This window comes from Podarcis erhardii, assembly GCF_964252035.2.
Source record: "Podarcis erhardii genome assembly, chromosome: 7".
Classification (NCBI taxonomy): Eukaryota; Metazoa; Chordata; class Lepidosauria; order Squamata; family Lacertidae; genus Podarcis; species Podarcis erhardii.
This window is the reverse complement of record NC_138511.1, coordinates 75,572,941-75,595,323: the sequence shown is the minus strand read 5'-3', so window position 1 is coordinate 75,595,323 and position 22,383 is coordinate 75,572,941. Positions and strand designations below refer to the sequence as shown.

The window sequence follows — 22,383 nt, the reverse complement described above, 5'->3', positions numbered from 1 at the left end:
GGATGTTTTTCACCCACCCTTTTCCAACATCACATCCCAGTCAAGAATTCAATCCTACTCGTTTTATTTTCATTTCTATAAAACAGCAATTTCAACAAAATTATAAGCTCTTTGCACTCTAGAAACAAGGGTTGGGAGCCTGTAGTGATGCCGCTGTTGTTAAGACTCCTATCAGCCCCAGCAATGGGGTCAGGGGTGATGGAATTTGTAGTCCAGCAACACCTGCGAGGCCACAGGTTTCCCACGCCTGCCTTACAATATTTACAGCACTGGCAGACTATACTTTGTTTACAAAGGGAAAAAATCTTGCACACACAACATGTATAAACCACTTTCATAAACCGCTTTTGAGGTGGTGGTGGTTGTTTTTTTTTTACAATCAAGCGGTACATAAATTTTATGGAATAAAAAATGAAAAGAAAAAAATGTGTTTGAAGCACTTCAAAAACTTATGTGGAAAATGTAGTTCCGGTAGATTCTATTTGGAATCATCTTCAAAATTATTCAAAAGGGTAAAGGGAGAGGAAGATCTCCTTTTGGCAGAATAAGACCACTGGTTTCCGTTTCCAGTACAGTACTGTAGGATCGCGTTCAAGTGCCCTCCTGAACACTACGTAAAAAATAAAACTAGGCCTTAAAAGGAGCACCCAAAAAGGAGCTTAAAAGTCCTCCTGCAGTGCAAACTCCTTTAGATTCTCAGCTGATATGCAATGAAGTTAAACCTAAGGCACCAAGAGATCCGTTTCTCAAGTTTTGTCCAGTCGACCAGTCCCTGTTGTCAGCTGGGCATACACGAAAGCTCCACTTGCTCCACTTTATAGACTCCAGGTAAATAAAGCTCATATCAACAAGCCAAGCCGCAGTTGCTGTAGCTGTCCAAGGCACAGGACTTCTCTCATCCACCCAAGGCAGAGGTATGGAAAGGGTTAAACCACCAAACTTTCCCTGCTGACAGCATGGTTCTGTAGGGCAAAAAGAAAATCAAGGTTCAGTAATACAATTTAAGACATTTATATCTCACCAGATCTTTAGAAGACTATTAACACCACAAGATGTAACAAAACCACCACAATTAGAAGATACACACGCTTTTATTGACCAAGATCCAAGCACAGGCACCCTAAAACACCTTTGCACAGCTTCCTGAGCCTCAATAATAAAGACAGATACTGGTGGGTCTCCAATTCTACTATCTTGGAGCCACTAAACAGAAAGCTAGTTTTAGTCTTCTTTAAGCAAAATTCCCATAGCAGATCCTACAAAGCCGTAGCTGCTGGATAATCTTCCCCTATAAAGCTGACTGAACCACCCCAATCACTTCAGTTGCTCTTATCAGTACAACGCTGGGTCTTCGATTTGGGTCAGCCCCAAGAACAGGCTTGGTGAGACTGTGGCCTCCCTAGACATTACTAGACTCCAATTCCCATCTCCCTGAAGACCAGCTATGCTGGCTGGTGTAGATAGAAACTGGGAGTCCCGCAACACCTGAAGATACCCACTCCTACCCTGGAACATCTCCTCTGTTGAACCCCTTCTTCCAACAGCAGCTCAATCTCCTCAGGAGAAAGAAACAAATCGCCCTTGAGGGCCTCATTCCTCCACTTCGCTAGCAACGTAAAAGGATCCAGCAGTCAACTGAAGGCCATGTTTCACCTGAAACTCCAAAGCAATGCTATCATGCACCACGTTGGCAGGGTGCTCTCCCTACCCCCCTACTCACCCTCCGGAGCTTGCGGTCATTCTTGCCACGGGAAGAAACAGACTCTGTCTCTGTGTACGGAGGTGGCGGCGGCGGCGGGGGGAACCCATTGCTATCATCATCTCCGTTTCTCCTGTTGCCGAGCCTCCCACTTGACGTACTGGCGTGATCCCGGTCCTCACGGCCGCCTGCCTTCTGCTTCCGCCGCAGCGCTTCCTGCAAGATCCGGTCATCGTAGTGCGATCGGTCCAGGTCCCTCAGGTCATCCCTGCTCCGGCTGCGCCGTCCGCCGTAGCGGTCATAGTCATCGCGGGAGTCTGGCGAATAGTCACGGCGGTGCCACTCGTCGTCATCGGAGCCATGTCGGCCGCGGCTCCTGGGCCGGACTGGATAAGGGTCCCGGTCCAGATCATCCAGAGCATCCACTGAGCGGGATCGGGGCCGCCGATCATAGCCTCGCGACGGAGGGTCCTCGTAGTGGCCACGCCGCAAGGGGGGTAGCAAGCGCCTGGTCTCGCTGCTCCGCATGCTCTCCTCTTCCACGTCACTGATGGGGGACATGGCCTGGCCGCGCAGCCGCCCCAGCCCCTGCCGCAGTTCGTAGCGCCGATCGTCTTCATGCAGAGAGCTCAGTTCGCTCATCACGGAGGCTGGAAAGTAAGTGCGAGAGAGGGTCAAAAGCTTCTAGGCCACTGTGCTGCAAATGAATCATCAGCTAGTTATCATGCTCTCCTAAAAAACAGCTGTCCCTGAGGGCTGCTCTTGGGGAGCCCCGTGGTGTGCTTCCACATGTAAAGAAGGACCCAATCAAAGTACCTTTCTCAAGCCTCCCATTAGGCTGGCCCGGGCGGGTGGGGTCAAAGTTGGCCAGCTCCTTCTCCATATAGTAGAGCACCCGCATGGAGTCATCCTGCTGATTGGCTTGGATGCGGTAGCCGCTGCGCACAGCTGGGGAAGAGACATCAGGAGCAGGCTTTAGGACAGAGGCCCATTTCCCCATTTGCAGGGAGCCAAATATCATCCATGGGACAAAACGCAGCAAACAGGGCTACAACCAAGGGATTTGCCCACCACCCAGAAAATGCAGTTCTGAACTGGAAAGAGGCAATAGGTGTCCCTTCTCCTGCATCCTGCCTCTCCCAGTCTTTTGATCTGTAGTTGTCCCCCAACCTGCCTGCACAGCCTACAGCAGATGAAGGGTCTGGCTGAAGAAAAGTGGAAGAATAAACGACAACCTCATCGCCTGCTTCAGCAGATTTAAAAATAAAGGAGGAACCTCCAGGATGCAACAGGCACTCTATGAACAAGAGCACATTTCTCTGCATGTTGGGAAAGGTCCTCCCAACACTCCCAACACAGCCTGGGCCGTTTTCTGGGTTGTTTTTGCTGCTACTGCATTTTTAGTTTTCTTTTTGGGCCACATATTTGCATTCTGGGAGCTTGAAGATTCTATATAGGAACTTGTCCACCCAATATGGTCAGCGATGGCCCACTGGGGGAATTGAACTCTTCCCAGTTAAGATACTTTGGCAGGGGGTGGGGTGCTATTCCTCCAAGAGGCACTATTGCTGGCCCTGCTCAGCATAGAAGAGGTAGAGATGAGCTGCCCAGGATCTTGCAGGTGCCCTTCCTGGGCACTAAACAGGACAATTATCTCAGAAGCCTATGCAGTATCCTCTCATACTATCCTGAGAAGTGTGCATCTGGAAGGTGTGAAGGAAATCCTAAGCAAACTCGCTACATGAGCAATTTCCTGCTCTATCTTTATTAATTAGCAAGCAATTCTGCTTCTGTGCAGCAGAGGGAAGCATTAGCCCTCAATATTCCTCTCCCCACACCCTATAAGCTTTCAACCTCAGTTGCTTGCAAATACAAACAGCTGGATCACACAAAAGCACAATTCCCCATGTGAGCTCATAAGCAGCTCCCCCACAATGAAGCAGGTTAGTTCAGCCAAGGGAGAAGCACTTGCCCACCCAAAAGGTTGCCTGCTGTCACTACTTCGTTTTTATATGCCCCTCAATGAAGGTCCAAGCAGACAGTTCTGCTTCTATCCCCAATACATATGTTTCTTACCAGCATTTGCAATACTATCTGTATCCCTCAGGAGGGGCACCTGGGAGCTGTTCCCACCAACTGCAATGAAATAAAGAGACAGCAAGGATTGTCAAAGAACTTTGGTATTCAGCCATGAGAATGACTGCTCAAGCCTACACTCCTCAATCCTGCAAACTTGTACAAGCAATATCAGGTCATTCTTGCAGTTCTGGGGCTCATTGTTGTACCCTGTAAACAAGACCCCCTTTTACTTAGCGTTGCCTGTCAAGCACCTGACGCCAGGGGATTTGGCACTTTGAAGTCTTAAAAGCTGGGCCTTCAAAGCGTGATGCACAGCCAATTCTGGAGGCTTCAGCTCTACGTCACTGGGTGGCAGAGGTGAAGCCTGCCTTCTTTTGCCAATGCACAATCATTAATTAATTCATAATTTTATTTGTATGCTGCCTTTCCATAGGTTCAAACAATGTGCAAGGCAGCTTATAAAAAAAAAAAATCAGATAATTACAAACATGGCAAAAGTAGGCATAAACAAATAAAACATCAAGAAGTACACAAATTGGACAATTTCCACATAAATCATAGTAAGTTCTAAAATAAAATAAGTTCCCCTCAATAAACCCTACTCAGCTGTCTATTCAGCAGCCTCAGCTTTTGTAGCTGGAGTCAGTCAGGACTGTGCCTTCCCAGGCCAGGGACGGAGGAAGGCATGTAGGCAGGAACAAGGACTCACAGCCCAGATGGTCTCGGGCCTCTTCATTAGCCTCATATTTTGTAGCTGGAGTAAATCACTTTAAAGCCCCTGGTTGTGCACTGGCAGCACTTCTCTACTTGCCTGACCCCTGACATCACACATCAGGTGTGGGGAGGTGGGTGTGGTCTGGGGCCAAACAGCCTCAAAGGCCACATCTGACCCGCAAGCCAGAGGATCCTCACCACCTGCTCTGCCTGAAGAACTCCAGCGAAGGAGAGCCCACCATCCCCCTCTACATGATTGTTTCCAAAGCCAAATGTGCTTATCACTGTGTTGAGCAAGACGGCAGCTGCCCAAATAGTTACAGGAAGTGAGGAACCAGCTCTATCACCCAGCAGACCAGGGTTTAAGCCCAAATGAGAGCTCACAAGAGTCAGGCCCTTGGCTAGCACAAAGCCTTTTAGAACTGTCAATTCAGTCCATCAGGGAACTAGTTCTGGGACAGCAAGGATTTGGCTAGGAGAAGCCACTTACCTGAACTGGCTCTGTCGTAATCCACTCCATAACCATTGTACATGGCAGGCATTGGACCCATGGGGATCACAGTGGCTGGGGGCCCCTGCTTCAGATGGTTACTGGATGCGTAGAGGGTGGGTGCATAAACACTGGGGGCCCCTGAAGTTGCAGCTTTCCCTGCAAGGTAGACTGAAGACATGCTTGTGTTAGGGATTACAATATATTAATGCTGGAAAAGAGGAATTCTAAGCCAAATGTTCAGTGCATTCCTCCAGCAACATTCAGGGGAATCACAAATTCAGGGTCAGCGATAACATCTGCCCTGCTCCGCTTTTCATCAGTGCAAATGTAGGCAGAATGGCTTCCATATTGCCCATGTTTCCCTTGCAGAAATATGCTGATATAATGAAGCATTAGGTAGCTTGGGAAAAGTTAGGAACTGCTCATACACAGAGTCAAGGGTGTTTTACTAATAAGCCTGTGGGCAGTCACACAAAGATGGGAGAATTTGTCCTAGGGTCAGGCAGAAGGTTCATGGCGGATCTGAGAACAGACGCTGCTCTGCCTGCTCTCGCAGTTCAGGGGAAGAGAAGAACAAGACTTACGTGCTTCAGGGCAGCAGCACTTCTCAGAGCAGCAGGGGCATCGGACGTAGCAGCAGCAGGTGTGAGGGCAGCACTGACACCAGCAGATCCCAAAGAGCATTAAGACCAGAAAGAACCCTAACACCACCAGGACGACAAAGAGCCAGTCTGGGAAGAAAGGGGGGTGGGGAGGGAAAAGTCCTTTTGAGACAGAGCCTATGAATCAAGTTCCATCTAGAGAGAAGGGCTAGCCCATCTTGGCAGCTTCTACAAGGAGTCAACAAGCTTCAATTAAGGAAGAGAATGCCAGTTGTGTTACCAGGCACTCCTTGCCCTAATATACAGCTCTCACAGTGTGACAGCCTTAGTAAACTGACAATTTCTGCCCCCTCCTCACACAAGATCCTGCATTGCCCAGGCCCGGAAGTCCCTCCTCTCAGACCCTAACTGAGTGCATGCCAACAGGTCCTCTTGAATCCTGAATCCCAAAGGGCTGATAAATATCTAGACATTCATTCTACATCTATCCCATTCATTGCGCTGTTCTGTCTCCTAAAGGATCAGGATCAGGCCCTCATCCCCCTCTTGCTGTTCCTTAGCAAAAGGACTGCTGCACCAAGATTGCTTTACAAGGGCAAAATCCCTCCCATGTGTCAGTGATGTGGAAGTCCGGTGTCAATGCTGAACCTACACCTAACAAGTCGCCCAGGGAAGCAAAAGCTTTCAGCATGCCACATTTTTTGCTCCTCTCGTTCCTTCTCTTTCTATTGAGCGCTTTATCTACTGCTTTTATACATTGTTCTTTAAACTCAAGGGCCCTACAGCTGCAAAATGAAATATGAACCTAGACTGGCAGACCAATTTCCATATATTACCAACACAGGTTCTGGGATTAGCCCAACAGATGAAGACCACAGAACTTGCAGTATGGAGCATGTTCTCTTTCGAACTCATACACACCACAACTCAAAGATGGACAAGGCCTCATGGTACAGATCTCTCCACCTAAGTCTGTCAAATGCAGCAAGCTCTCAAGTGCTGGTGTCTATCACTCATGCTTTGAAGCCAGCCTCAGCAGTCCTCGTCATCTAAGGATAGTTTTCCAGGATGAGTTGGTTGTGTTCAGCTGGCTACAGAGCATGGTTTTAAGTATAGCTCTCCCACCAACTTCTAATGGAGTGTTAGGGGACTGCCTTTCTGCTTCGCAAGCAGTTGCGTTCTGTGTAGGATACCAGTGTGGTTTACCCTTCCTGCTCACTAGCTGCTGGGGCTGAAAGGACTTGCATAGCAGCAGCCCCTAAGCAAGTCCTGACAAACCAAAGCTGGGGACCCTTTGCTTATGCCCTCCAGCCAAAGAATATCAGAACAATGCATAACCCAGCCTTCACCAACCTGGCACCCTCCTAATGTTTTGCACTACAATTCCCAGCACCCCAGCCGGTATGGCCAGTGATCAGGGACAATGGGGAACTCCAATACACAGTTTATCGAGGGTGCTAGTGTTAAGACACAACAGCAACCCCTGTGCATAGCATCATCATAACAATATCATGTGCAAATGAACACCAAGGTTTGCTATGAAGTTACACTCGGCAGGTAGGCTGCAGCCAGTTCCAGCTTGCCCAAATGTGTTTTCTGCACAATCCAGATGTTGGTAACATTAATAATAATAATAATAATAATAATAATAATAATAATAATGGTAATACATTATTTATACCATGCCCATCTGGCTGGGTTTCCCCAGCCACTCTGGGTGGCTTCCAACAAAAGATTAAAAATACATTAAAACATCAGTCATTAATAACTTCTTTAAACAGGGCTGCCTTCAGATGTCTTCACACGTGACCTTTTTTTTTTTTTTTTAGGTACATACTCCCAATGTATGTGTGAACCACTCCTAATTCAGTTACAGGCTCAAGTGACCCTGAATCGCACACTGCACTTAAGCCTGCATCTCTACAGCAGGGACATGAAAAGACAGATTCTCTTATACATCACAGTTAGAGGTAGCTGGTGGGTGGGTGGGTGGGGAGGTTGGAAGAAACGTAAAAGAAGCCTACAGAGTTTTGCAGTGTTAGCAAGTTAACAATAGAAGTACCCTAAGAGACAGACATTTTGGACTCCTTTCCAAACCCAGGCACGCCTACTGCTACCCCGACAGATTCAAGGAAAGGACATATTAAAGAACAAAGGAGTATTATCCACCCACCCCTCACAACCCCAGGAAAGACAGCATGGAAAAAGAAGCAAAGCCAGTACCTTCCATATGCCCTATCTGAAAGCCTGGCAAAAGCTCTGAGACACCGGAGGATTTGCCTACAGAACAAACAAAAACACAGGGGAAAGAAAGTTACTAAATACAGCTGGCTGCTCCTGGAGGCAGGCACTTCTGGGCCAGCTAAAGCAGTGGTTTGGAACCTAGGGCCAAATGCAGCCCCCTCCAGGCCTCTGTCCTTGGGACTCACCCCAGACCCACGCCGTCCCTGCTCTGCGCTTTCCTCAACAGCTTTGGTTGGCTAGAATGTCTCCTCTGACTATCATAATGCCCTGAGCTTGCACGAATGATGGGAGAGGTGTGTGTGTGGAAAACAAGAGACTTCTGCACAGCTGGAACGAAGCCCACTGTACATAGGCTAACCCATCCGGCATGCCGTGCTGGCATGTGGCCCCTGGAAAGCTGTTTATGAGGAAATGCGGCCCGCAGACTGAAAAGGAACCCTAGAGGGGCAAACAGTAATATTAGAAATTCCATCTGCAGTGATTTATCTGTGATGCACAGAAGTCCTTATTTAAATGCTGCAGTCAAGAAGTGATGAACCTGCAATTGTTACCTTGTCCTAAGATAAGCCCATTGCTTTTGTCTTAAGGAAATGGAGAAGACAGAGAGGCAAGGACTAACATTCCTGGGTGTGTTTGTGTGTGTGTGTCCCCATTCATCCCCCTGATGGAGCAACTGCAAGCCAGGCACGCACTCTCACCTACAGAGTGGAATGTTTGGGAAAATATTTCCTTTCCCAGGCCCTGCTGTAAGCAACCGGCATTTTTTCAGAACAGGCAACCCTGGCACAGCCAGGCACATCACCCTGCTGCAGTTCCTGAGCATGGGGGCGGAATATAGTTTCTGACATAAAAAAAAATAGAGGAAAAAGAAGAGTACAGGAACTGGCAGGAAGCAGACAAGTTCCACAGAGAGGGTACTATCTGGAAGAAAGCAGCTCTCCCAGTTTTAGCCAACTTGGGAGTAGAAAACCTCAAGACAATACTCCACACAGTATGAAATACCTGCCTGCACAGAGGCGTCCCAATATATTCCCTGCCTGCTCTGCTCCCTCTGGGCGAAGAACTCCTAGAGCCCCCCAGAGGAATGGATTGATGTAAACAACATAATTGCGTGGGACGAGAACCAGGTCACAGATCTGAACATTAGTTAACTTGGCAGTCAGGCAATGCTAGAAAGTTGTTCAGGAGCCTACAGGATAGGACCAATGATCTGCCTAGTTGAAATCTTAATTCTAATAGTGGCTACACAGATGACTTTGAGAAGCTCACCAGGGCCAGTAGCCCTCGCATGTTGTTGTTTTTTGCCCTAGACGTATAGTACACAGAGATATACTTGCTCTGGACATGGAGGTTCCATTTAGCCAAGAGCCATGAGTGCAAAAGTTAAGTAAAAATCACAGCACAAATTGCAAAATACAAATTAAAGAACGCAGTCACACGAACAAAGAACAGGAGCAGTTTGAAAACCAACTCAAACTGGGTCCCAAGGGCACGTTGCCCCCTTGGTATACAAAAGATGTTAATAAACAAAACAGATAAGATATGATGCTCCACACCCTTAATCCCTGCCACTGCAGGAAAGTCCATTCATGTTCATTTCCTCTCTGCTTCTCATAGTGGAAGATCTCCTCACAGCACACAACCACAAGCAGCGTGTTGGTGCACAAAATCCAACACTAAGGATCTGTGTTTGGTTTTGTTCTTTTAAGAACAAAACGAGCTTCTAGTCCTAATGTATGCAACAAGGAGCCTGAAAAGTACACAGGCAAAGCCTTATGAAATTAATCCAACTACAATGAACTGGAAGGAAGACGGTGAGTGGAATTAGGCCAAGCAACATATTAAGAGGCCTTTCACCCAGTTAGACCACTGATCCATTTTCGACTGTCAACAATTCCCCAAGTCCTCAAACAAAACAAAAGGGCTGCTCCCAGCTCTGCTACCCAAGACAGTCTTAACTGCAACTACTACTGCATATGCACAAGGTCCCAAAATCAATCTCTGGCAACTCAAGCAATAATATTTCCAGCAGGGAGCATTAAGGCTTGTGTGCCCTTCGTAGCACACAATCATTGAGAAAGGCATAAACATGTAGAATAAGCAAAATTCCATGCATTTTGCTTAAGTAACAATATACAACAATAGTATTTTTTTAAGCTCCACAAAGGACACAAAATTACTCATGACAGGGGCCAATGTTACAGGGCAGGGTGACGCGGCACTGCCCACGATAAAGGGACACTTCAGAATGCCAGTCTCCACCCACACTTAGAACTGGTTCCTCCAGTACAGTATCACAGACGTGCACACGCACACATAGAGGTTTTGCAAAGAAAGAGCCCTGTGTGCATAGCAAACAAAGATCAACCTGCACCTTGGCTCCAGTCCAGAGACCCTGCTTTGTTCCCAGAAGACACACAAACACATTGGAGAGTATTTACAACTGACTACAAGAGGACACCTAAGTAGCAAATTTTTGAATGGGTGTCCCAGATAGGGTGTGGCATAGGTTGGGAGTGCGAGGGATCCAGTGCTGTAACAAAGCTGGGCATAAAGCAGTGGGGCTGATATGGCAGGCAATCAAACAGAAGGAATTATATGCCTGCCTGGATGCAGCTGGTGCTAGGACAGGAAGCACAGTGCTGGGGTCCCAGAAGCGGTTTCTCAGGCTGCTGGTGCAGCGCACAAAGCAGGCTAAGGCAGTAGAGAAGGTCGGCAAAGTTTTCGTGGCTTTGGCCAGATCACAGTCCCGCAGACACCGCTGTGGGCCAGAGTGTGCGCGTACGCACGCACAAACGCTATTTCCGGCACTCCTTCTAGCATGAAGGAGGCATGCACAGCTTCCCATTGGCTGCAGGAGATTCCTGCAGCCAATGGGAAGCCAGCCAGCGTTGCAGAAGGCAGTCCCTACTCTGCTCCGGGCCGTAGCGCGGCACATGGGAGCTGACCGAGTGGGCGGCGGGGGTCCATGGGCCAGTTAAACAACCGCCATGGGCCGCTTGTGGCCCATGGGCCTTAGGTTGCCGACTCCCGCAGTAGAGCCTGGGCAACAGAATGGACTGCACCAGTTTAGACCCTGAGTTACTGAGGTGGGGAGATAAACATTTTGGATGCTTCCTTACACTTAAAAAGTATGAGTGGAAACTAGCACAGCACCTCTCTTCTCTCCTGTGTTGTTTTTCTCCTTGGTGTATTTTTGTAACCCAACAAATCTGGGCAAGCCGTAAAAAATAAAAGCTACCATCTGCAATATGAACTACATCACCTCATTCTTCTATGGATGAACCAAAACCCCTTATCTTCTTCTGAGTGGGTGGGACTTGGAAAGCAAAGGTACACGCACCAGTTTTGCAGGGCAAACTAAGCTTGACAACCATCCAGGTCTTCCTTTCCTCCTGGGGATTTACCCAGTAGGCCAGCTAGACTTGTGCGAGAGCATCCTCTCCTACGAAGCCTCCCACAGCATGCAATTAAGCTGCCCTGATCTGTCCTGAGAGATTCCTGTGCGCTCAACAGCAGCCTTGTCACTTACCCAAAACAATGAGCTCAGCGTAGGCCTCGTTGTTGCCTTGCAAGTCTTGATTGGAAGTCACTGTGCAGTAGTACACCCCACTGTCTCCCCAAGCTGTCTGGTCAATGCTGAGGTCAGCATCTAGAGAAGGATGAAAAAGAAGGCAGAGAAGAAGAAAAAAGTATCAACCCAGATGCTAAAAGTCAGCTCCTTGGATAGATGAATGTTAAGCAGAGTCACGGCATCTTCTCTCAAGGTTATGCCTCTGTAGGGAAACCTTGTATATTCCTACATACGAAACCATAATATTGTTCTAAAGAAAAATAATATTCTTCCGCTGGTTATTATAAACTGTACCATCAGTTTGGTTTTTGTCTTGGGAATCTATGAGCATCGCAGGAAGCTGCAAACCATTGCTCATGACGAGAAACCATACGGATACCTACCTTTCCATCCATTCATTTAAGGAAATTTACCTATATGTAAGAACTGAAAACTGCAGCAAGGTGGAGTATTTTGTGCACAAGTGTTGAATAGCACCTGTCTCTGAAAGCGAGCTCTGGGCCCTAGAGAGAAGCTGTGCCCCAATTTCAGCCTGAATTATTTTCAAAAGCTTATCCTAGCTTTTGTGCTGCAAGGAGATCAGAAATAGGCAACCATACTGGGCCTCTCTCAGTTGGTGGAAGACTCATTGTTCAAGAGGAACAAGAAAAGGGAAAAAGGAAATCTCCTGCAGAGGCGAGCCACCCCACCCTGCCAGGGAAGAAAGTCTAGGATTAAGCCAGAAACTGTCAGAGGGGCTTCTCCAGGGAACACATTCCAAATTCACAATTAAATTGCCCAGCAACTTCTTGCAAGAGGGCTTGACTGGAGGGGGGGTTGTCCCTGCTACACCTTCTTTTACAGACAAGAGACACAATATAAGGCGGCTCTCCTCCTTGCACTCAGTGAAGCAGCAGTCCAAGGTCGCAAAGGGTCGAACACCCATTACTATTTCTGCAGCAGTGTCCCTGTCTCCAGCATCCAAGAACAGCACAATCAGACAAAAAGGAAGCTTCTTAGCCACTGTATGCTCGAAAGCCAAACATTTATGAAAACGGAAAACCCAAGGCTATTCAGGTTTTTTTTAATGGTGTGCAAGTTCTTCTACACACAATTGAACTTCATGTAGAGCACAAGCCACTATATTGGAGCACACCAAATCATTTGCCCATGTGTGTGTATAGAAAATAGATCTAATAGGAAGGGAGCACATGGAGATTGGCATTGATTGTTGCAATGTACCTCTGATGATGATGATGATGATGATGATTGTAAACTTGTATAATCTTAGAAGGGGTATGGCTTGTGACCATGATGAAGGGACCCTGCACTTCTGAATACAGTGGTGCCCCGCAAGACGAACGCCTCGCAAGACGGAAAACCCGCTAGTCGAAAGGGTTTTCCGTTTTGGAGGCGCTTCGCTAAACGAATTTCTCTATGGGGTTGCTTCGCAAGACGAAAAAATCTTGCGAGTTCCCGCGGGTTTCCCCCTGCTTTTTTTGCCCTGTTCCTAAGCTGCTAAGCCGCTTAACAGCTGATCCGCTGATAAGCCGCTTCTCAGCTGATCGCTAAAAGCCGCTAGACCGCTAATAGCGCTAATCCGCTAAGCTGTCAATGGGCTTGCTTCGCAAGACGAAAAAACCGCTAGACGAAGAGAATCGCGGAACGGATTAATTTCGTCTTGCGAGGCACCACTGTATGCTACACTACTGCCCAATCTCTGTGCCTGGCTGAGGATGGAGGTCTGCAAAGATGAAGAGTTGTGCAGGTAAGCACTTCTATTTTGTAGGAGGGTACAAGAAGGGAGTAACCAATGCAGTGGTAGTTCACGCTGGGACCACTCACCAGCAGTAGGAGGGGGGAAAGGTTGTTTTGAGACTTTTGCCGGATTATCTGCCCAAAGTCTCAAGGAAAAAAGTATTCCCTGTACAAAATTCCACTCATCAACAGTGGTACTTCCCTTCTTAAAAGGGAACTTACAATTTTAACACATTGCATTGGATGCTCTCGCTATGGTTAGGTAAGGGCTATTAGCAGATGCTCTTTTTTTCCTTCTTTGAGTCATACCAGGATGCAGAAATGGTTGAACGTGAAGTAGAATTAAATCGCAAGCAGGCAAGGACCGGCCCACAGGATGTATTGAATCTCCCAAGTATTTATTTTTTCCTCATCTGCACAACTCTGCATTGCTGCTGTGTGGCAATTCATGGGGCAGTTATTCTCCCTTCTCTGGAAAGTAGACAGCTTTGGCCCATCAAGGCTCTCCAAGGGAAAAGGCAGTGTGGAGAATGAATGACTCAATCCTGGAAAATATAGGAGGCGTGAAATAGGGCGAGAGACAAGGAAGTGCAGAGGAAAGGGTTTTCTCTCAGCTGGTTTGGATTCTGGTACTCCTCATTTGCTCCAAGGCTTCTGGCTGGGCCAGATTAACAACAATTAGTTGGGTAGATCAAGCCATCAACACCTAAGATCACAGGGAAACCACTTCCTCACTTCCTTATACAGCCCAAAATAACATGCAATTATTTTCCACGTGCTAACTCACCTGGTGGCAATTTATGCCTTCAACTTCTTCCACTTTAACAAGTCCACAGAGGCAGCATTGGGTGAGGGAGAAGGAAATTGGTCACATACACATTCTAGCGCAGTTGCTGAAGCAACAAGTACTGCTCACTATCTCTGATTGTAAAAACCAGGGATAGCCAACACGGTGCCCTCTAGATGGTCTCTCCCATTGGCCACAGTGAGAATGCCCGACAGTCAGGGATGATGGGAGCTGTAGTCCAAGAACATCCTGAGGGCACCATGTCAACTACCCCTGGTACAAACAGCATCTCTGCTGTTTTGCAGGAATGAGAAACTGGGTCTTTTCAGGCAAGGAACCCGCAGCCTTGCTATAGGAGTTCACAGCTGCATAAATAAAATAGGGTTTGTTCTGTACCAGAACTCAGGAATGTTTCCCCATAGCAAACCGATATATGTGCAAATATCAGATACACCGACAGTGGCAATACAAGAGTTGATGGGGTTGGCCTCACTTTTACAGAACTGCTTTCCGGGTCATGACTAAACTGCTTCTGATGCAACAGGACACTGTGAAGAGTGCCAGAGTGCACGGAAAAGCCATTTACCTTCCTGCTGCAGTGATACCTGCACTGGTGTGCTTTTCAACTGCTAGGTTGGCAGGAGCTGGGACAGAGCAACGGGAGATCACTGCATCATGGGGATTCGAACCGCCGACCTTCTGATTGGCAAGCCCAAGAGGCTCAGCAGTTTAGACCACAATGCCACCTGCATAAGCCCTGGAGATACTAGGGACATGCTCAAGCACAGCAACATAGAATCATAGAATTGTAGAGTTGGACGGGACCATTAAAAACCTATATAGATGGGTTTTGAGAATACACGTGTGTATTCTTTCCCCACCCTCTCCTGTTCCTTACTGAGCAAATGTTGCATCACTTGTAAGATTAAAATTCTGTACAAAGGCCAGGACCACACCAAGGTCTTGAGCCACCACTTCACCATTCCTGTTTCGAGTGCACCAACACTTGCAAATCAGCAGAATATCAACATATTCTACAAAACAATTGTTTCCAGAACCTGAACATCAGCCTAAGTTGCACCAAGTTTTTAAGTGGACCTTCTGTGCTTCCTGAAATAACTGCAATTAGGTGCTTAGAAAGTGCTGCGAGGATGGAAAGTGCATTGCAATTATTATTTTTAACTGCTGGTTATGGTGCTGCTGAAGGCTTCACAACTAAATCCACTCTGCCCATTACTAAGATGAGAACTATGCAGAGCTTAAGCTGCAGTGGGGGGAAACAGCCCAGGTGTCCAAAAGGGTTGTTTTGGTTTTCTGCAATGTGAGTCAGACCCTATTGTAGCAGGAGAGAAAAAAACCCTGTTATCACACTGCAATATTTTCCATGGGTTTGCGGGGAGGCAAGAAAGAGAACATGCCTGTGATGACTCCAAATCTGGCGATTGGCACTTGTTTTGAAACATGTTATCACAAGCCGTAGGTTTTTGCCATGGACTTTTGACCTGCTGGAACAGTAAATGCTATTTATTCCTGTTTTGCCTCTTCTCTCAAGTCTTTGCTGATGTCAGAGTTCATAAGAGAGAAAAAAAGAAAACAGCAGTACTTGCCAAAATTTAGCAGGGGTCGATTTTGTGATGCACAACAGCAGGAACGAGATAGTGAAAAGATTGCAAAATGGTTGCTGTTCTTCGTCCCAATTTGTAGTTATTTTTATTTGGTTTATTTTATTTTGAACGAACTAGGGCTGCAATATATACAGCTTAATCCTATGCATGCTTACTGGGAAAACAGTCCCAATAATAAGACAATCTTTGGCTTAGAGGGAAAGAGCAAAGGTGCAGGTACCCAGAGCAGAAACTTTGCTGCTTCCCTGCTCTAGAGCCAGTGTGCTGTAGTGGTTAAGAGTGGTGGACTCGTAATCTGGTGAACCGGGTTCACGTCCTGCTCTTCCACATGCAGCTGCTGGGTGATCTTGGGCCAGTCACACTTCACTGAAGTCTCTCAACCTCGCTCACCTCACAGAGTGTTTGTTGTGGGGGAGGAAGGGAAAGGAGAATGTTAGTCGCTTTGAGACTCCTTAGGGTAGTGATAAAGCGGAATATTAAATCCAAACTACTCCTCCTTCTTCTTCCCAGAGCTAGTTCATGGTTTGCTTTAGAATAACGTGCAATCCCAGGCTTATGGTCTGTAAACCTCAGGCAAACCATAAGCAGTATACAAAGTGCAAACCTTGGTTACAGCTCTCAATTTGCTAAGAGACAAACCATTAAACTGGCTTAGTTCTGGCCAGCGTGGCAACAGCAGGAATGGCGCTGAAGCAAAGCAGCTGCCATTTTCATTCCAGTTACCCACAAACATGGACTCTCTTGCAGAGTCATAGTCTGGCTTGGTGTTATGCGTGAACCAAGCCTCACCACAGCCAATAGGGTTCACTCTCAACTAAGTATTAAATCAGACTAAAAAGGTGTCTGATTAATCTGTTGGAAGTCATTTTGAGACAATTAAAAAAACAACAACAGAAGGCATTCTCCTCTCTGCAAGAGAGAAAGGGAAAATGCCTCTAAGATTATACTTGCTGGAAAAGACAGGTAGAACACCAAGTTTAATTCTTTACCCCTTAGAATGGAAGAGAGAATGTAAGATTCTTTTCTATCTCCTTAGCACAGGAATGTGGGAACCTGGGCCCTCCAGATGCTGCAGGATTCCAACTCCTGGCAGCCTCAGCGAATGTGGGCAATGCTCAGGAAGGATGCAAGTTGGCAGTCCAGCATGTTCCCTGCCCCTGGCATAGTGTTTTGCTGCTTTCAGAAGTCATGCTATCAACCAGTGAACTGTGCTGTTCTCCAGTTGTGCAATACCTACCAATATCCTCAAAAAGCAGTTAACAGGGTTGTTGGGGTTTAGAAGTAGAAGAACTGGATTCAAAGCCCTTTTAGGGTTGAAAATATGTGTTTTATGATTGATAAGATGTATTTTGTAGTGGGCCCCAAGCAGTTCATTTGCTGGTAGTAGAGTGTTAAAAAAAACCAACAACATTCAATCCATACAGAAGCAACAACTCAAAACCTACATAGAGTGAATGCAAGCGAAACATAGAGTACATTGCTTAAGTACTCCAGGGTTTGTACAACCAAGGGTGGTGGTTTTGACCTTTTAAAAAGCTTTAGAAGATTTGGCCCTACACATCTCAGTGCCATGTTCCATCAATTACAACAGGGATCAGCAAATTTTTTTAGCCGCAGGCTGGTCCACTGTCCCTCAGACCTTGTGGCGGGCCGGAGAAGCAGCACAAGGGAGGAGGAGCTGGAAGAAGAGGCGAGGGGGCAAGTAGTCCTCCTCCCCACCCCCCCAGCCCCAGCCCCAGCCCCTGCGCTTACCTTCCCTGGGGCTGCCACAACCACCACCACCACTGCTTTTTCCCATGGGTAGGCAAAGCGAGCTCATCCGCTCCGCTCTCTGGTCTACAGGAGCACCAGGGTGGCGGCGGAGGGAAGATGAGCCGCGAAAGGGCTGGCTCCAGAGGGGCTGCTTAAAATGGCGCTCAGCCAGCTCAGCCCAGCCCCCTTCCTCCTCTAGGTAGGGCAGAGAGAAGCCAGGAGGAGGCGCCACCGCGGTGCGGGGGGGGAGAGGGGGGGAATGGAATGGCACGGGGGAAAATGGCACAGCCCGAACAAACAGAATCCTCATGCTGATCCACAGACAGTCCGCGGGCCGGATCCTGATTGGGCCAGATCCGGCCCGCGGAGCTTAGTTTGCCGACCCCTGAATTACAATCAGATTTCTGGCCCTCCCCAATCCTGCCACATCAAGTACCTGCTGCCTGCAGTTTGTGGTTCAAATCTACTAGCCCAGGCAGTACATTTTTCATTGAAGCCTGTGATTTGACAAATTGTTAAGTGACTCAAGCACCTATCACCCAGTCTCTCTCTCCACCACAGAAGACTCCTAATACATACAATAATTTGAATACTGTTGCAACACCACAATTTCTCTTTAGAAGCTTAGAGGCATAGCATTCTTTGCATGTATGGTCTCACACTGAATTCTTGGCACCTCCATTTAATCTCAAGTATTTGGGCTGAGAAAGACCCAGGAAGGGGAGGCTGTTAGCAGCAAGAGTTGACAAAAACTCAGCTATCTAGGCTATTGGTTTTGGCTTTAAGATGGATTACCGGGAACTCATGCACTGAGTTTACATGACAAAATCAGTCTCTTGTCAAGTATGGCCTGTAGAGTGCTGCTACACAGAACTCTGGGGACTGCACTGCCTGCAAATTCAGCTTTTGTAGCTTGAGGCCAAATAATCAAAAATTCAATTTTCAAAGGCTTTTAGGATTAAGTTTTCTCGCAGAACTGAATGCTCTCTGCACATTAAGCGGTTGTATGTTAGGCTAGGGGAGGAGCTGCCTAGCCAGGAAGCACAGCTAATCATTCCAGCACTTGTAAACTTATTGTTCTCTAGCTCCAGCCAACAGAGAAACTGGGGCACAGGAAGGTGTGGAATCTGGTCGCACCCAGTTGTAATCCTGGCACTTTGCCTTTCTTCTTCCTTGTGCTACAGATAAGACGTAGGTTTAAAAAAGCCCCATGAAACTCAAAACAGAAAGCCTGGGAAAGAATACTTTAGAAGTGAGACAGTGCTTTATGTGTTCAAAGCACTTCACATAATGTTACCCAGCAATCATTACAAGAGTCCTGTGATATTTTTATTTTATTTTATGTGAAAATTTACATCCCACCCTTCTAGGGCTTATGCACCACTGAAGACAGCTAAACATTTGACCAGGGGTGGTGAACCTCAGGCCAAATGCAGTCCTTCAACCCTCAGGCCATGCTCCTCTCTGGCCCAACAGTTATTTTGTCTTTGGAATGCATATCCTGCTGTTCGCACCAAAGGAACCTATGGCACCTAGCAATCTGAGCCACAGCAAGAAGACCGCAAACACAACAGCCTGCATCAGTGAAACTGACAGAATCACAGGACAGCAGGAACTGGGTACCAAAAAAAATCAAGACAAACAGCAGAATAAAGCCACCGGGAAGCTGTACCAAGCTGTGAATCTGTAGCCACAAATAAGCGACAGTGTTTTAAGATCACGGCCTTTGTCTCCAACATAAGCCAGATCTGACTGAACGATGCTTTTAAAAAAAATATCTTCCATTTGTCCAACTTCCAGATCTTGACTTCTATTCCATGATCCCGACCTGTCTACATCCTTAACTTATATCATCCTGTGCCCACCTAGAACATTGCTTTCTCTTCATACATACATACCTTCTTTGAGAAAGCCAATCTGATGCCACAGTTAGCTTATGGGACTTTGATCTAGGTTCAGATCCCTGCCCAAACAAGAAGTTTTCAGGGTGACTTTGGCCCCAACATTCCCAACCTAACCTACCTCACAGAGCAGCTGCTATTAGGGTTCTTGGAGAACAGCCACCGCTCCTGTTGCTATTTACTTACTATTGGTGATGGTGATGCGCCGGCCCTGGTAGAAGTCCCCAAGGGTCACTGCATTGCCTTGCTTGGTAGCTACAACCCGCACTGTCCTGGAGTTGTCCTGACACTCCACGTATGGGTTGTACCCAGGGTTGTTCTGCTGCAGCTGGTTGGTGATCTGGCTGTCCTGGCCGCTGGGGTTAAAGGCATCTGCCAGGCGGCTCCGGCAGTAAGACTTGTACTTCCACGTGACAATAGGTGGCGTGGTGGCCGAAGTCTGGTAGTTGCACTGGAGAGTGACAGGTTGAAATAGGATGACCACGTTGAATGGGTTCTGCACTGTGACTTGCATTGCAGAGGCAGGATCTGGAGATAAGAGCAGACAGTCAGATAGGACGACATCGTAATGAGCAGAAAAGTAGTAGAAAATGCCACAGAGCTCCCTCCTGGAATGTTTTCTCCACCATAGTCAATTACTACGACCATTGCACACTTGAATCCAGGACTGTGAATAATCCTGTCTTATCCTCTTAGCAAACGCCCCTCACGCTTTTTAACAAATTCATTTCAGGGCCATGCAGTCAGCCCTACCACCTAGTTAAGCCAGTTTGGCTTCTCTGCTTCATCTTTCAAGAGGAAATAAACACTTAAGTCTCAAGTGTGGAAATCAGACATGGTGTCTGCAAGCTCAGTGAAAACACAGCATTTTCTGTAACTAAATGCTGGCCATCTAAACCTGTCAAATGTTGATGGACAAGGCAGGAAATATCCCACAGTCTAGCCTCCTGGGAATCTGATATATCTTTCTACACATGAGGTGAGCTAGAGAGCTTTGCTGTCACAAATGCAGAAGCAAATTTATTAAGCCAAAGGTTTTTATCACTACTTCAACAGGGAACAAGAAGTGGCATTAGCACAGAGTGAGGAAATGCACTCTCACAGGCAAGAGAACCATTATTAATTTAACTTCATTCATACCCTTAACCTGTTTCTGGCTAACAGCCAGAAAAGAAAGCCAGAGAGTTGTTATTGGTATCTTTCAAACAAAAAGGAATGCAGGATTGTGGGGTAAAAGAGAGAGAGACATGAACCCCATGAGCCTTTGTTTCTAGTCTGTCTTCAAGGAATCTTTCTCAAGACGATCTCTTTCCTTGACTCACCAGGCTTTATTTTATCTCCAATATTTATATACTGTACATTTCACAAAAAACAAGCACAAAGGTTTGAGAGTAACATTTTCTCCAGCTCTGCATTTTAGACACTTCCACAATCCAGCTGCCTTCTTTCTCTAAACCAGAGGTGGGAGACCTCCAGCACTAATATGGCCTGCCACAGGACTCAATTTGACTTGCAAAAACATTTCCCACAAATCATCCCCACCTGCTCTACACCTGATGTCTGGAGCTTTTTTTTCCTTCTCCAAAGGAAACACTTTTGATTCAAAACACTGGAGGAAGCACTCTGAATCCAAACTGCTTCCTCTGCAGAGAGCGGGAAATGCTCCATTTTTAAATCAGCTGATTGGTGGCTACACCAAGCCTCTTTGAAGATGCACTCCCAGCACCAATCAGCTGAATGGTTGCTGAAAGTACCTCTTCAAAGATGGTTGCAGTCACTACTGATCGGAGGTCCCAGCAACCTCCACTGAACTTTGACATGTGTCAATCACAACTGCATCATTAAGATAGCCGGAGGGGTGGGGGCAATTGAGTCTACCACTAACCAGTTCCTCACCCTGCTCTAAACACAGAACTAGAGCTACACATGCTAAACCAGGAGGGTTAATCAGTAACTGAAAACCAGCCTGAAGAAGGGGAAACTTGCAGCAGCTTCTGGGTTACAGAAAATCGCTTCCCATTCTGAAAGGAACAAATGACTTCCTATCGATGGGCTGCTAACCCAGCATATGTTATTCTCATCTTCCCCAGTAATCCAACTGACTCATTAGCCAAGCCTTGTAAATAAGCCTACATGGAACTTGCGAATCCACAAAGACATACTTGCAGTATATTAGCCACACAACAGTTTTTCCAGTTCAGCAGAGCATTCATACCTAGTCGGTGGGAGGCAATTTACTTGCAGCTAATTTAGGGGAGCAGCTATTTGCAATACTACATAAACACACCTTCCATTTTCTTCCAATCAAACCAGTCAACATTCTAGCACTTAAATGAAGTGATGGGCCACAGCTACTTCTTAATCTATTCATAACACTTGTCAACACCAATTGCTACCTATTATTTACTGATGTAAAGCTCCAAAATGTATTCTGCATAGTTAAGTTTTTACCTCTATCTTCAGTACATTTTATTTTATTGCTATGGCTAGTGGCTGATGCAAATAAAATTCTTCTGATCTGATTACCAAGTCATGCAACAACCACTGTTCATAATCAACCCTGAAACTCAAAACTCCAATAGGAGTCTCCCGCCCCAAGTATTTCACCTTTCCACATATGCAGCCAAGCTGGCATGAATAAATACTTCATGTACTGGCTGTGCTCAGACACCATGATAGTCAATTATGGTTGCATCTGAACTCTGAAATATGCTTAAATGTTAACTATGGTTTGTTAAAAGAAGCCAGTTTGTTTGTGTAGTAAAGTAAAATTAGTTTATTGTAAACAAATCCTAGTAAGTTAAACACATTATGTTCAGTTCAGACATCAACCAAAAACAGGAGCAAAAGTTTTTGACCTCTTCTTCATGGCCCTACCAGGGAAGGATAGGGGAGGCCATGCCTGGTCCTGTCACAATAAACTAGGGGTTCTGGTGCCTGTCAGTACTAAAGAACATTGGCTCAAGTCACGGATCTTCATGATTTTTACATCTAATCAGTTGAAAATCACAGAACAAGTATATCTGTGTAAAAAGAGGTGACCTTTGATGTGATGGTGGTTTAAGGGGACCCCTTATAAAAAAATTTAAGGATCCATGAGGAAATGTACCTCAGAGCTATGTGTCTGTGCCATGGTAGCTCCAAAAGCACCATATTTGGGGGGAGGGGGGACGACT

At 46.6% G+C, this 22,383-nt stretch overlaps 1 protein-coding gene across 3 annotated transcripts in view; it reads right to left on the bottom strand.

Moving 5' to 3' along the window:
• Nucleotides 1–47: 47 nt before the first annotated feature.
• Nucleotides 48–22,383, bottom strand: part of LSR (lipolysis stimulated lipoprotein receptor) — a 24,688-nt gene continuing 2,352 nt past the window's right edge. Inside the window, exons 2-10 of one of the 3 annotated variants that reach the window (XM_081869088.1) lie at nt 19,394–19,735; nt 11,364–11,483; nt 7,811–7,867; nt 5,570–5,716; nt 4,983–5,153; nt 3,776–3,835; nt 2,516–2,647; nt 1,721–2,349; nt 48–962 (exon numbers count right to left, since the gene is read on the bottom strand). In XM_081869088.1, the coding sequence (XP_081725214.1) occupies nt 927–962; nt 1,721–2,349; nt 2,516–2,647; nt 3,776–3,835; nt 4,983–5,153; nt 5,570–5,716; nt 7,811–7,867; nt 11,364–11,483; nt 19,394–19,735 (1,694 nt within the window). In that variant the 3' untranslated portion in view covers nt 48–926. The remainder of the gene's footprint in view (nt 963–1,720; nt 2,350–2,515; nt 2,648–3,775; nt 3,836–4,982; nt 5,154–5,569; nt 5,717–7,810; nt 7,868–11,363; nt 11,484–19,393; nt 19,736–22,383) is intronic. The other 2 variants (XM_081869090.1, XM_081869089.1) reach the window with 2 other exon arrangements.